General features: G+C 46.4%; 1 protein-coding gene across 2 annotated transcripts in view; it reads right to left on the bottom strand.

The window, feature by feature from the left end:
• Positions 1-1494: 1494 nt before the first annotated feature.
• Positions 1495-14209, bottom strand: part of MMRN1 (multimerin 1) — a 73830-nt gene continuing 61115 nt past the window's right edge. For both annotated transcript variants that reach the window (XM_079990697.1, XM_079990696.1), the window contains exons 7-8: positions 8851-9000; positions 1495-4758 (exon numbers count right to left, since the gene is read on the bottom strand). In XM_079990697.1, coding sequence (XP_079846823.1) covers positions 4337-4758; positions 8851-9000 — 572 coding nt within the window. In that variant the 3' untranslated portion in view covers positions 1495-4336. The remainder of the gene's footprint in view (positions 4759-8850; positions 9001-14209) is intronic.

The raw sequence follows: 14209 nt of genomic DNA, 5'->3' as shown, positions 1-14209 counted from the left end.
GCAGGCGTCTTTTAATTTCGTGACTGCTGCCTCCATTTCTTCCCCTTCTATTTGCCAGGAGGTGATGGGACCTCTTACCTATATCTAACTGCATGTTAGCAGAGACATCTGCAAAGGGGATGTTGTTGTCATGGACTGGCTGGATGCAGAGGACTGGTGGGAGGCACTAGCTGGGGAACCCCCAACGGAGGAAGGCAATGAGTGGTCAGAGGGGGAAGATGGAGCAGACTGGGAGGAAGAGTTGAAGATGTAACATTTGTTAATAGGTGGTGGTGGAGGAGGAGCCAGAAGCCAATTTGCTCAATATTCATTTTTGGGGGGATGCCTTAATTTGAAGGGGCCATTAATTACGATACGATACTGTCAGAGCTGCCCAAGGTCCCAGCTCACAAAGGACCAACGCCAGTTCTTACTATATACAAAAGTCTTTATTAAGGTTCAGTTTCCATTTCAAAGCCACGGCGTGCAGCTCTACGTCTCAACCCTAGACCGCTGAAGCTCCATCTGAATCTCCTCCCCCTCGACACCAGTTCAAGACCCTAGCCTTGCTCCACCTCCTCCTCTGCTCCTTTCTCCTCTGGGTCCTTCTGCCCGCTGGGGTGTCGCCCTTTCTGGACTCTTCTGATGCTGATTCCCCGGATTCTTCCCCCTGCTTCCGGCGTGCTTTAGGACCTGGCTCCCAATCCGACCTCCCTGCTGTCCCACGCTCCTGTACATTTGAACTTGGCGCGCGCGCCCAGCCGGCAACCTTCCTCCTGACCGTTACACTGCTCCTGTCACTGCTTCCCCCTTCGGGGGGGTTGGCTGGGTCTGACTTCCCCTCCGTTCCCTCACTCAGCGATAGGGGCGTGGTCAGCCCTGCCTCATCTTCTCTCCCCACTGGAGGGGAAGCCGGCCCTGACACATGAGACTCTTCCCCCCCCCGCTACGCCCTGGTGGGGAAGCTGGTCCCGATCTCCAGCTGCTGCTTTGGGAGTCGCCGCTGGCCCCTTGCTTCTGGTGCGTCCTTCCCGGGACCCCCCTTGCCCTGGCCATCGGTGCCCCCTTCTGGGAATCTTCCGAATCGCTGGAGAAGCTCATGGAATCTCTCAGCCCACTGTCATACTCCCCTACGCTGCCCTCGGATTGTTCCCCTTCGCTCTCCGCTTCCTCTCTCCCCTGTGCCTCTGCTCCTGAACCCCTGACAGATACGATATCTTTATTGTCATTGTCCCTTGCGGAACAATGAAATTGAAAAACTACATAAAAACTACATAAAACTACCACAAAACTACATAAAACTACATAAAAACTACATAAAACTACATAAAAACTACATAAAACATTCAAAACCCCCTAAAAACTCTAAAACCCCATTTTAAAAGACACTATTTTAAAAGACACTATTTTAAAATACACTAATTAATGCTGGGGTCCTGGAGTTGTCCACAAATTGTGCTTGCTCTCTGTGTGTTCTGTACGCAAACCGACATGACAAAAACTGCAGACGTGGTGTTTTTTGGTTTTGTTAATTCTTGTTTATTCCAAAAGAATAATAATAATAAAAATATGCATCCATAGGTTTTTTTTTTTTACGGCAGCAACAGAACTCTCAAAAGACTTGCACCACTCTTAGAAACATTATGTTGTCTTAATATCCATCTGTTAAATTATTATTTGTAACCAACAAGCTTCAAGAGGACAACTATGGAGAAGTGTGTATATGTGTTATTTTTTCAATAAGCAAATTGGGTGTGGTTTTCATTATAGGTGTATTCTCAGTAAATGCGTTTATTTGAAAGGTCTATGGGTCAGAGGTCTGCTTTGGTGAAATGAAATTTGTTGGTATCAGGGAGGAAAATATACAACAAGAAAGCCTTATCAAGAAATGGACTTTAGAAGAAAACAATTAGCAACTCTGAAGATGGAGACCTGGCTTGAAGGATTAAGCAGGGAGGGCAGGAAGGGCAGTGAAAGTCATATTTAAAGAGAGACGCAGTCTCTGGTGGGTCATTTGAATTTCATCCGCAATTTCCACGCTATTTAGCCCTATCCATGGCAGGAATAAAGAGGGCTAAACAGGTTATTAAACTGACAAAGTCATACAAGGGGTGGGGAAGGATTTAGCCATGTGGGCACGACATTTGATAAAATTCAATGATACGCTAGGATAGGTTAGTGACAAATGGGGGATTTTAAGTATTTACAGAAAGATAAGGTGCAGCTGATGAAATAAATGGTTGGAATATATATATATATATATATATTCAGAGTTCATGGTGTGTTGGAGATTACTTTTATAAACAGAAGACAGGATTAAAAAAGCAAAGCATGAGCTGAGCCAGTGTTATTCTCAACAGCAGTTGTAAATAATATACAATTCCCTTGCCGCAGTCTCCCACCCATATTTTAATTTTTTTTTTTGCCTAACATTTTAGGCATCATGGATTCATTATCAGTGAATGTGACCCAGCAGGAAGTGAGGGGGGATGAATGTGTTAACCCCTTTATTGGTGCTATTAATTGTCTAATTTACGAGCCGCAGATTAAATATATGGATTGTTGATCAGGTTTTCATCAAAGCTCTCCCCTGTGAGTGGTGTATTGTGTAAACCATATAGCTCCCTGGAATTAGGCTATATATATATATATATATATATATATATATATATATATATATTCCCACCTCAACAATTATTGCTGCTATTTTTAAAGCAAGAGAAACCACCATCAGGGCCGGCCCTACCGTTTGGCAGAAGGAGGTGTACCCCTCAAGAAAGAGGTGCTGGGCAGGCAGCATGGGATGACACTATTCCATCACCAGTGTTAAGGTTCAAGTGGCAGCCCAGCTGGCTTCTGCACATGGACCAGGGAGCGGGCACTCTCTTGTCCTTTGCCTCAGGCACCAAAATGTCTTGGCCTGGCCCTGACTACTTTCATTCAGTTGCCTCATAGCATCACACTTCTTTTAGTGCTCTGATTGATTTCTTAATCTGTTCAGTGTGTGCCGCACAATTTATTAAAAACTTATTGGAAGTTCGCAATTACAGAGAGGTTACACTTCCTGGAATTCTGCTGTTTAGATGGAATCTTTTCAAGGTAAAATGTGAATACCTTACATGTCTACAAATTTTGGTATGAACAAATAAAAATGAAAGGGTGGTAGTGAGACTAAACAGAAGCCAATTGAATATATATGCAGGCATGGTTTATATTTGGCCTATGTGCACATTGCTTCTTCAACTAAGTATTCTATGTAACCAAATGAAGAGTGAAACCTAATGAAATCTGGCCATTTTGGACTCGGGATTCAAAAGCTTAGGTGCTTCCTAAGCAGGCCCCTTTCACAGAAGTAGACCCATTGGGTTGGGAAAGGCTCCCAGTGATGCAGTCCCATTCTGCTGGTCTGTTTATGTGACCATTCCAATCACAAAGGTGGGCCCTTCTCAGCTTGATGGCACCCGCCATCCCAACAGCTTCCTCCCAAAATAGAAAATGGTGTCATCACGATCTGCCTAGTACATGAGCAAATGGCTATGCCAGGACAGGGTGGGCAGAAGGAATCTACTGAGTGATTTGCAGTAGACACTGCATGTGTTTTGGAATCTCAGTAGCTTGACAAGTGCAACAACAAAAAAGCTTTCCACACCCTGAAGTGCAAGGCTGAACTGAAGGAAAATAAGAGGGAAGCCAGGAGTGGATCCTTGTGTGACAGGGCAGTAAGCTCAGTTCCAGAGTTAAGCATGCATTCAGAGGTCCCTAAAAACTTAGTGTATGTCTGCCCCCACCCTGAGCCACTATTGTACAACTGGCTGGTGGACCATAAAAGCAAGGCTTAAGTTTTACCCACTGGTGGCCTACGTCACACAAATCCCAAAAGTGACTGAAATCAAATTCACTTAAACAATGGTGATAACATGCATAACTTCTTGTACATTTCTTTTATACTGGTGCAAAATAGCTGCATAAAAATAATGGACATACTGAAGACATTCAGCTGATGGGGGTGCCTAGAACTATGGGAGACCTATTTACAAATACTTCCATTTTGCCAATCAAAGGTGCCATGGGACAGCTGGCTGTTTTCAAAATTTGACATTCAGGTAACTATCTAATGAGATGGGCCTCACCACCTATTTTCCACAAGGCCTCTCCTGCTTTTAACATCTGTGTGGCAGGCAGAATGTTGCTTCCTACAGCACGAAGATGCTGATTTGGAAAGAGGTTTCATGCCTCATGTCTGCCTATCATGCAGCTGTTAAAAGAAAAGATGGCAGCCTCAAACAAGAGCTATTTTTATTAGAAGCAAAGGAGAAGAGTTTCCACTGTGAGTGACCGCTTTTCTATAGAATGGAATTTATGTGCGGTACAATATGTAGCCAGTAAATGTAGTGACAGGTGGGTATTTGGCTGGGATAGAGCCTGTTGCCAGCCTGAGCCAGACTTCTTGCCCGTAGTTCAGTTCCAGTAAGGCATCTCCAGTAACCACTCTCTCCAGGTATTTGTTCTCCTTCGTGTTTTCAGACCGAAAGCCCAGCTTGTCTATTCCGTCGACCACTAGGTAGCCTGAGAGGAGCAGGCTGTTTGATTCAATGGTGTATTCGAAGACATAAATGCCAAGGTATGGCACACGGAACCGTCCATTTGCTGGGACATAGGAAGACCCATAGTTGACATCCAGATTGTTAAATCGAATAGGGCCAGGAGTATTCATTCCGTAGGTGTGCGAAGCAAAAAAGGCCACCATTGGTGCATATCTGTAAGATCCTTTTGTAAAATCTGCAAGGGGGGGGGGGACAAACATAATGCAAAGATAAGCAAAGATAAGATAAGCACATTTGCTAGAACCGTTGGGTGAAGCTAGATGTTATGGCAGTCATGGGTCTGCTATTGAAATTGCCAGACCAATGTGTATTTCTTTCCTATAACATCCAATGAAACTCATAAATGAAGGTTGAGGAGACCTTGAAGTTGCAATATCCTAAAATTTCCTCTGACCCCAGCCAGCATAGCTAATGGTTAATAATTATAATAATTTATTATTTATATGCCTCGTGTCTGACTGGGTTGACCTAGCCACTATGGGCAGCTTCCAAGAAATGATAAAAACCACAATAAAACATCAAACGTTATAAACTCCCCTGAGCAGGGCTGCCTTCAGATGTCTTCTAAAAGTCAGATACAGTGGTACCTTGGGTTACATACACTTCAAGTTACATACGCTTCAGGTTACAGACTCCGCTAACCCAGAAATAGTATCTCAGGTTAAGAACTTTGCTTCAGGATGAGAACAGAAATCGTGCTCTGGTGGTGTGGCGGCAGCGGAAGGCTCCATTAGCTAAAGTGGTCCTTCAGGTTAAGAACAGTTTCAGGTTAAGAACGGACCTCCGGAACGAATTAAGTTCTTAACCAGAGGTACCACTGTAGTTGTTTATTTCCTTGACATCCGATGGGAGGGCGTTCCACAGGGCGGGCGCCACCACCGAGAATGCCCTCTGCCTGGTTCCCTGTAAGCTCACTTCTCACAGTGAGGGAACCACCAGAAGGCCCTCGGTGCTGGACCTCAGTGTCTGGGTTGAGTGATGGGGATGGAGATGGTCCTTCAGGTATACAGGGCCGAAGTCATTTAGGGGTTTAAAGGTCACAACCACTCATCCTTGGTTTAGCTGTTTTATGCCTGAGTAAGAGTCATAAGACTTGAAATACGTTGGGCTGATAAGACACCTTCTCCCTCCTCTACCTCACTGTGAACCCTGTCCTGCTGCCTGCCCCACAGCAGCCAATAGTACAAAGCAAAAAGGTGAGGAAACCAGCACAATGCTGTCATGTTACGGAGCGAGTGTAAGTACAGGCGAGCAGGAAGATCTACACGTAGGGCTGCTATTTTCGACGTTCACCCCACGTCTGCCATAACATCCAGATCTGCCTTTTGTTGTTTTCTCCTCAAGCGGAATTGCCTATTTAAATGGGATCAACTCTGTATTGCAGACACAGGGGTGGTTGTAAACTTTCCCCCCAGGCCTCCTGTCAAGTTCTCAAGAAGCTAAAGAAGAAAAGCGGAATGAATTCTTAAGTACTGTATAGAAAGCAATTTTCTCCACAATTAGCGTCAAACGCACCAATAGGAAAAAAAAATGCTTCTTTTTTTCGGAAACAGCAAGGAAATTTCAGTCTTGACTGTGCTGCATTATTAAGAAGAAAAGCTTTCATGCCATTCTCCCCCCCCCCCAATGGCTGTGTCACAGATTTTTGCAAATGTAACATGCTTGCATATGCCCAAAATTTTGCTCGCAAGCAAAGATTGGGAAGATTTGGAAGCTTAATAATAATAATAATAAATGGGGAAATAAAAATGTCCTTTGTTTCGTTTCCTTCACCCGTAGCATATAAACCAATGCCTGCACCACTGTAAAAAAATGATTGAGAAACGACAAAATTGTGGCTGAGAGAGGCATAAAACACAGATTTCATGTATTCTGAATGCAAATCTCAGCTTGCTCATTTTTATAGCAAGCGTCACTGTGATGGCTCAACTGAACATTTGTGGCCAAGCAGAGTCTATGTTGGTGCAAGAGCTCAAACCCAGACACAAATTCCTCCCACATTACAGTGGTACCTCTGGTTAAGAACTTAATTCGTTCCGGAGGTCCGTTCTTAACCTGAAACTATTCTTAACCTGAGGTACCACTTTAGCTAATGGGGTCTCCCGCTGCCGCTTCACCGCCGATGCATGATTTCTGTTCTCATCCTGAAGTAAAGTTCTTAACCCGAGGTATTATTTCTGAGTTAGCGGAGTCTGTAACCTGAAGCTTCTGTAACCTGAAACGTCTGTAACCCGAGGTACCACTGTATTATTTTTGTTACAAATGTTGTAACTCACTTAAGGGACATTTCATAAATCACTTTGGGAGGGAGACATCTAATAAATTTGGGGTGAATGCCTAAAAATGGAAGATGTGACTGTGATCAAACACAAGGTATCCCCACACTGGGCAACAGATTCCTCCATTGCAACATGTTGGAATATATGACCGCCGTGGTCCCTTCCAACTCTACAATTCTATGATTCTACCCCCATCCCCAATGACTGCCCTAGGCAGCTGAGTCTGGGAGCTCCGCTTCTAATTTCCCAGAATGCCCCAGAAAGATGCTTCATTGGAGTCACTGTGGGAAATGAAAAATGGCGGATCCATCGGAGGGCTGATGCCACTGACTGCTGCTTCTGCATTCAGGGACGTTTGCCAGGTTTGCCAAGTGATGAAGGAGGGACCCACCAGTGGGCGCTTTCACCGTGGAACTGACCCTGTCCTCATGAGACTGCCTGTGGCTCCCTATTGAGTGTCTGCTCCGAGTTGTTGCTTGCACACTGTGCAAAAGGGTCCAAAGGGGCTGAGCAGGAGTGTCAGCTTGGCCCCACGACCGTGGGTGTCTGGGGACGTGTGTGCCATGTAGCGTGCATGGCTCTGGTGCCAAAATTTGTGGGTGCCCGGCCCCTTCGTGGGGAATTTTGTGAGGTGCTTGAGCACCAAGGGCCCCAGGGAGCCGGCACCTATGGTGCTGAGAACATGTAACAAGCAACATGGTGAAATGATTACATTTCATAGCTGTCAACTTACAGATTTGAAAATAAGAGACCAGCAGCCTTGAAAATAAGGGATCAGCAGCCAAAATAAGGGATTTTCAGAACACAGGTATGTTCAACTTCTGTGCCCCTCTGAGCCAAAGGCAGAAAGCCCAGCCAGCAGCCAAATGAAGCCTCAAGCGGTGATTCCCACAGCGCAGCAACCCGGCAAAGGGGATGCAGCAAGGAAAACCACCGTCATCTCTCCGCTGGGAAGCGCTGAGCAAAGGCAAGTCCCCAGGCAACGCAGCCGATTTGATCGGCACAAGGCATGCAAGCTCCACCCCCCCCAGTCGTTCTTAGACTCCTTATTGGGTGAGCAACGTAGCCAAGCAACACAGTTGGAGCCTCCCTCCTCCCTGGCTGGCAGGGAGGGAGGGAGAGGAGCTGCTTCCTTTGAAACCCGGGAAATTTAAGGGACATCATCAATAAGGGACAGCAGCGGGACATGGCACTGGGATAAGGGACTTTCCCGCCAAATAAGGGACGGTTGACAGCTATGTTATATTTGTCTAATCCTCTTTTAAAGCCATCCAAGATGCTGGCCATCACTGCCTCCTGTCGGAGCGAGTTCCATAGTTTAGCTATGTGCTGCATGAAGAAGGAATGAGTCTTTTTCAGAGATCCGTTTTACGCAGGTGGAGCCAACATGCATCTCATTGTACATAAACTAGTGCGATTCACACCTTTTCCTGAACTCATGAAGAACCACAGGCAAGAGTCACCAATTCCATTTTCTCCCCTCCTGAGGGAATGTGAGAAAGGAACTGCTGCCGCACACACAGACCTCGAATGTCCGTTGCCTTATTTATTTATTTATTTATTTATTTTTATTTTGAAATGGAAGGCGCAGCCTTAGTCAAATGCGTAATTTCCCAATAATGCAATTTCACAGCCTCTGTAACAAAAAAATTGCCAGCTTGCTCTGGCCTATTTATGATAGCGCTGCTCAGCTGACAACCATCTTGTTCAATCCCTCCATAGGGCTGCTTGCTATTTTTTTTTTTTTATGGACAGGCTTGTGAAAGAAATCAAATTTTATACTTTGTGATGTGGGACGCATCAAAACGGGGGATTGCGGACTCTCATCATGAACTGAGTGCTTTAAAGGAGAGAGAGAAAGCCATGACTCTGCCACTGGGGAGCCTTTGTCGAGAGGAACTAGGAGAGAGAACTTGGGTCTCATAATCTCTGATCTATAGCAGAAGAGGCACAGGCAAAGGGATGGCTTAGGTCGCACTTATACTCGCCTATACTTGTAGGAGCGTTTTCCGCCACCATCTTCGTGCTGCAGTTGGCTCCTCCGAAAGGATAGCGGCAAGCGCAGACAAAGCTCTTCCTCTCATTGACACAGGTCCCCCCATTTTGGCACGGGGAGCTGCTGCAGCTCAGATAATCACCTGCATTGAATGGGAGAGAAGGACATGAAGGCACAGAAGCAAGGAGCTTTGCAAAGACTTCCAGATTGCAGCTTCCTACCCCATCTCTTCCCTAGCTGTATCTGAATCTCAAGTTAGAGGCGATATGGGGAGAAAGACAACCACCATTGTTTATTTGCATATAAATTACACCATTTCCCAGGATTGTGTGGTAGTGGTGTTTTTGCTTAATATTATTTGCCACTGGGGAATTTAGTCAGACACTGCTTGCTGCCACTGACTGGGTCTCGACTGGCTAATTGCTCCTCATTTCTGCCAATCCAAGGCATGAGGGAAGCACTCAGTCCCAGCCTCCATGTCCAAACATACTGTCAAATAGTATTTTATCCCTCATTTATATGCTACTTAGTGCTTTACAAAGGGAACACAGGTGGTGCTGTGGGTAAAAGCCTCAGCGCCTAGGGCTTGCCGATCGAAAGGTCGGCGGTTCGAATCCCTGCGGCGGGGTGCGCTCCCGTCGTTCGGTCCCAGCGCCTGCCAACCTAGCAGTTCGAAAGCACCCCTGGGTGCAAGTAGATAAATAGGGACCGCTTACTAGCGGGAAGGTAAACGGCGTTTCCGTGTGCGGCTCTGGCTCTGGCCAGAGCAGCGATGTCACGCTGGCCACGTGACCCGGAAGTGTCTCCGGACAGCGCTGGCCCCCGGCCTCTTGAGTGAGATGGGCGCACCAACCCCAGAGTCTGGCAAGACTGGCCCGTACGGGCAGGGGTACCTTTACCTTTACTAGTGCTTTACAATCCTGCTCCCATTTTACAGATGGGGACCTCCCTTTGAGTCGCTTGCCCCAGGCCATGCAATTATCCTAGGGCAGAGCTGGAAGCATCTTGAAATTAAAGATTGGGCAAAGGCTCTCCCAGGCATAATATGCCACGTGAGGTGGGCATCTGTACATACAGAAACCTGAATCATACCATTTGTGTACTTCAGCAGGAGGCTCTCAACACATGCAGGTGTCTGTGTAGAGCAGTGGTGGCCAAACTTGGCCCTTCAGCTGTTTTGGGACTACAGTTCCCATCATCCCTGACCACTGGTCCTGTTAGCTAGGGATGATGGGAGTTGTAGTCCAAAAACAGCTGAAGGGCCAAGTTTGGCCACCACTGGTGTAGAGATCATGCATTAAAGACATGGCAGAGGTAAGTGTGCCACCTTACAAACTAGCAAGTACTAAAGAGCTCCTATTCACAGGCGGCCCACCCTCCTTTGCCACATGAGGAGAAAAAAGGAATGTACTGCTTCCTGCCCCCACACTGCTTCTATGCCCTGCCCTCTACTTCCTCCTCATGCCAGAACATACACATGCTTGCCAAACTCGGTGAGATTTCCACAAGGCTTTGATGCTCACCTCTCTGCCCCAGGAGTGGGGAAGACGAGTGGCAACATGGTGCGTTGGAATGTCCCCTCTGCATCACTGAGGGGTGGGGAAGACAACACCACACACTGGAACGCTTCCAGTGAGAGGGGGCATTCTGCTGGTGGCAGAAGCGGTGGGGCAGGTGGACCATCATCTCTTGCACTTCTGCTGCAGCTACCTCACCCTACTTCAAAGGCCGGCCGGCTCTGCTTCTATCTGTAGGCCAGGTGTGGGGAACCTTCCATATGTTGGTGAACTACAACTCCCATCATCCTTGGATGTTGGTCATGCTTGCAGGGTCTGATGGGGGTTGCAGTTCATCAAGATCTGCAGGGCCAAAGGTTTCTCCCACCTGCTGTAGACTGAAGAGGTAAGGTAAAGGTAAAGGGACCCCTGACCATTAGGTCCAGTCGTGGCCAACTCTGGAGTTGCGGCGCTCATCTCGCTTTATTGACCAAGGGAGCCGGCGTACAGCTTCCGGGTCATGTGGCCAGCATGACTAAGCCGCTTCTGGCGAACCAGAGCAGCGCACGGAAATGCCGTTTACCTTCCCGCCGGAGTGGTACCTATTTATCTACTTGCACTTGGATGTGCTTTCGAACTGCTAGATTGGCAGGAGCAGGGACAGAGCAACAGAAGCTCACCCCATTGCAGGGATTCGAACTGCCAACCTTCTGATTGGCAAGTTCTAGGCTCTGTGGTTTAACCCACAGTGCCACCTGCATCCCTACAGACTGAAGAGGTACAATCACAGTAAAACTTGATTATCGCTTGATTCTATGCCATGGATAAACCGGGCTGAAGTGTGAGGGACAATTCCCCTTTCCCCTTGAACTGTCCACTGTAAATCACAGCTCTCTGTCATCTGGGGATTAGACAAATTGAATTGCCGGAGACTATTCAACAATTCCAGCTCTTAAGAGTCCTACGCAGTGACAATAGGGGTATGCACATTTTTGCGATGAGATTGCCAAGTGGGCCAGCCTCTGAAACTTGAAAGAAATAAAGCCCAGGAACGCTCAAGAAGCAGGCTAGGTGTGGGGTGATGAAAAGGGTGTTTCAGAATAAGCACTGATTGCTGGCAGATGTGTGGAATTGCCTCTTTTCACAGGCACTTCATCGGCACTCTGAGCTATCTTTAATTTCCAGCCCAGTCATTTCAGATGCCATGGCGCTCCTCGGTCGCAGCACTTCGACGGTGATGGATTTGAGCTTGCCAGGCTGAATGCAAAGCTTTGTGCGCTTTGTGCAAAGTGGGGGGGGGACCTCCCCCCACAACACACTGCTCCTGGGGGTAGACAGATGAGGGTTATGGACTGCAACACGCCAAGGAGTTTCTGTCCGACTTAAGTAATTATTTTCTCTCGCCGCTTCCCCCCTGCGAACACATTGCATCTCATCTATCACAACAATAAGGCTCAGGATAAAGCAATGTAGGAGTGCAGTTCGAGTGCCAAGAGAAGAAGAGGAAAAGCTGCCTCACTTAGCTTCATATTTAGGGTTTGCCCAGAGATTGGAGGAAATCAACATACACACCAGGTGCTACTGCATGTTCTCACTGTGGGGGCAAACCTAGGTTTGGACAGCATGGCTTCAGGCCACAGGTAAGGGTCACATAAATGGGAGATGCCTCATGTTAGCCTTGACCAAGCTTTTTCCTTCCAGATGTTTCAGATTACAGTGGTACCTCAGGTTAAGTACTTAATTCGTTCCGGAGGTCTGTACTTAACCTGAAACTGTTTTTAACGCCAGAGCACGATTTCTGTTCTCATCCTGAAGCAAAGTTCTTAACCTCAAGCACTATATCTGGGTTAGCGGAGTCTGTAACCTGAAGTGTATGTAACCTAAAACGTATGTAACCTGAGGCACCACTGTACAACTCCCATCACCTCCAGCCAGCTGGGGTTGTGGCCCAAAACATCTGGAAGGAAAATGCTTGGTTAAAGCTGCCTGATAACAACAGCAGCAGCAACAAAAATCCCATCACATTTATGTATTTATGACTTGCATATACTGCCTTTTCCTCCAAGGAGTGCATGGTTCTTGCCCCCCCTCGTTTTATCCTCACAACGACCCTATGAAGTAGGTTAGGCTGAGGGGCAGTGGCTGGGTTGGACTGTCCCCACCTCACTGGCTGAAACCATGGTCTCACAGGCCCTAGTTTGGCACTCTAACCACTACACAACACTATGGGGAAAGTGTAAGCTAAATTATATCTCCTTGACATCATTCTGAGTCCCTTCTTCAGCTTATCCCCACTACTGTGACCTGTAGGACAGTCTTCCCTTTGAAGGGCTGTCCAGCCCAAGTCTGGTGTAAAGAAGAAGTACCCAAAGAAAGAAGTGTGAGGGCTTTAGAACTGAACTGAGCAGGCACATGAGCCCCCTAGCCACTATCTTCCCCACTATGGAGATGTGCTGTATTTTACTCTTTAAATGACAGCCATCATTTCCAAGTTTGTAGCTATGCCTATACAGAAATAACTTTCTAAATTGGCTCCCACGCACAAAGATTAGCATACGCAAGTTTTATGTAAATATCCACCCTCTTCACCAGCGATGCATTTCCTATTTTGTTGTGATACATAAATGTGCATTCTAGTCTCCTGCAAGTGTTTTCGAGTGCATGGATGAAGGAGTGGGGCAGGGACAACATGGTATGGTGTCCTCTCTTCTATGAAATAGCCCAATCAATATTTAAATGGATATCCAGAAATAGATTTTCCCTATGGCCGGTGCCAGAAACATGGGAGGAGATGATATGCCAGTGGATGGTCCTTTTTTCTCCTTCTTCTTTCCCCCCACTTACTTGAGCCAAAAGAAAGACTCACTGCTGATGCTCTGTGAGTTGAAACCTCAATGTCCGAGTCTCAGAAGGGAAATTTCCATTTTCTTTCCAGGGAATTTGTTACACACACACACACACACACACACACACACACAGAGAGAGAGAGAGAGAGAGAGAGAGAGAGAGAGAGAGAGAAAGATGGTTGCCACTACATAGAGTTACTTTGCCTTCTATTTTAATGTGGGTGGGGACAGAAAAGAAAAAGATAGACCACCCACTGGCCACCTTGACTAGCAATAAAAATCCCCCCCTACCACCTGAAGGGAATCACAATGTGTGCCCTATTTATTTTGAATTTTATTAGTGGGGTAATGATGTGATGATTGAATTGAATGGGGGTAGTTAATAAAGGGAAATTGATTTCAGATTGATTTCTAGATGATCTCGGTGATAAATTAATTGAGTAAGAACTTATTTGGGTGATCTTATTGGGGTGCAAATCAATTTAAAGATTTGAGGGGAGTGATTTGCATGGGTAAGTAATTGGCTTCCCTTCTGTGAAATTCAAATTCTGCTAATTATTTTCAAATTTGCATTTAGATGCATATAAATTAGCACATGCAAATTCTATGCAGATTGGTGGTCCTCTTTTACAGTGGTGCATATCCTCTTTTTCGGGCGGTGTGTCAACTGCCACCCTAGGCAGCGCCCTAAAGCCACACCCCTGGCACTTGCAACTTCCATATAATAAAGAGATGAAGATATGATGAAGATAAAGAGAAACCCAAAACAGCGGTCTAGTTGTCTCTGTGGACGGAGATTAATTGTATACAATAATGTGAGTCCCATGTGAGCTTCTAGCTCAGTGGGAATTTGAACCCTGGTCTCCCAGGTCCTAGTCTGACACTCTAACCACTGTACCACATTAAGGTGAATTTCCTTTACATTTCCTTTACATCATTTGAAGCCCTCTTTGGCCTATCCTCTCTAGTGTGATCATGTATCCTGCTTTTCAGGGGGAGTGAGAAACCA

Source organism: Podarcis cretensis (assembly GCF_951804945.1).
Source record: "Podarcis cretensis genome assembly, chromosome: 9".
Lineage (NCBI taxonomy): Eukaryota > Metazoa > Chordata > Lepidosauria > Squamata > Lacertidae > Podarcis > Podarcis cretensis.
This window is presented reverse-complemented; position numbering and strand designations above follow the sequence as displayed.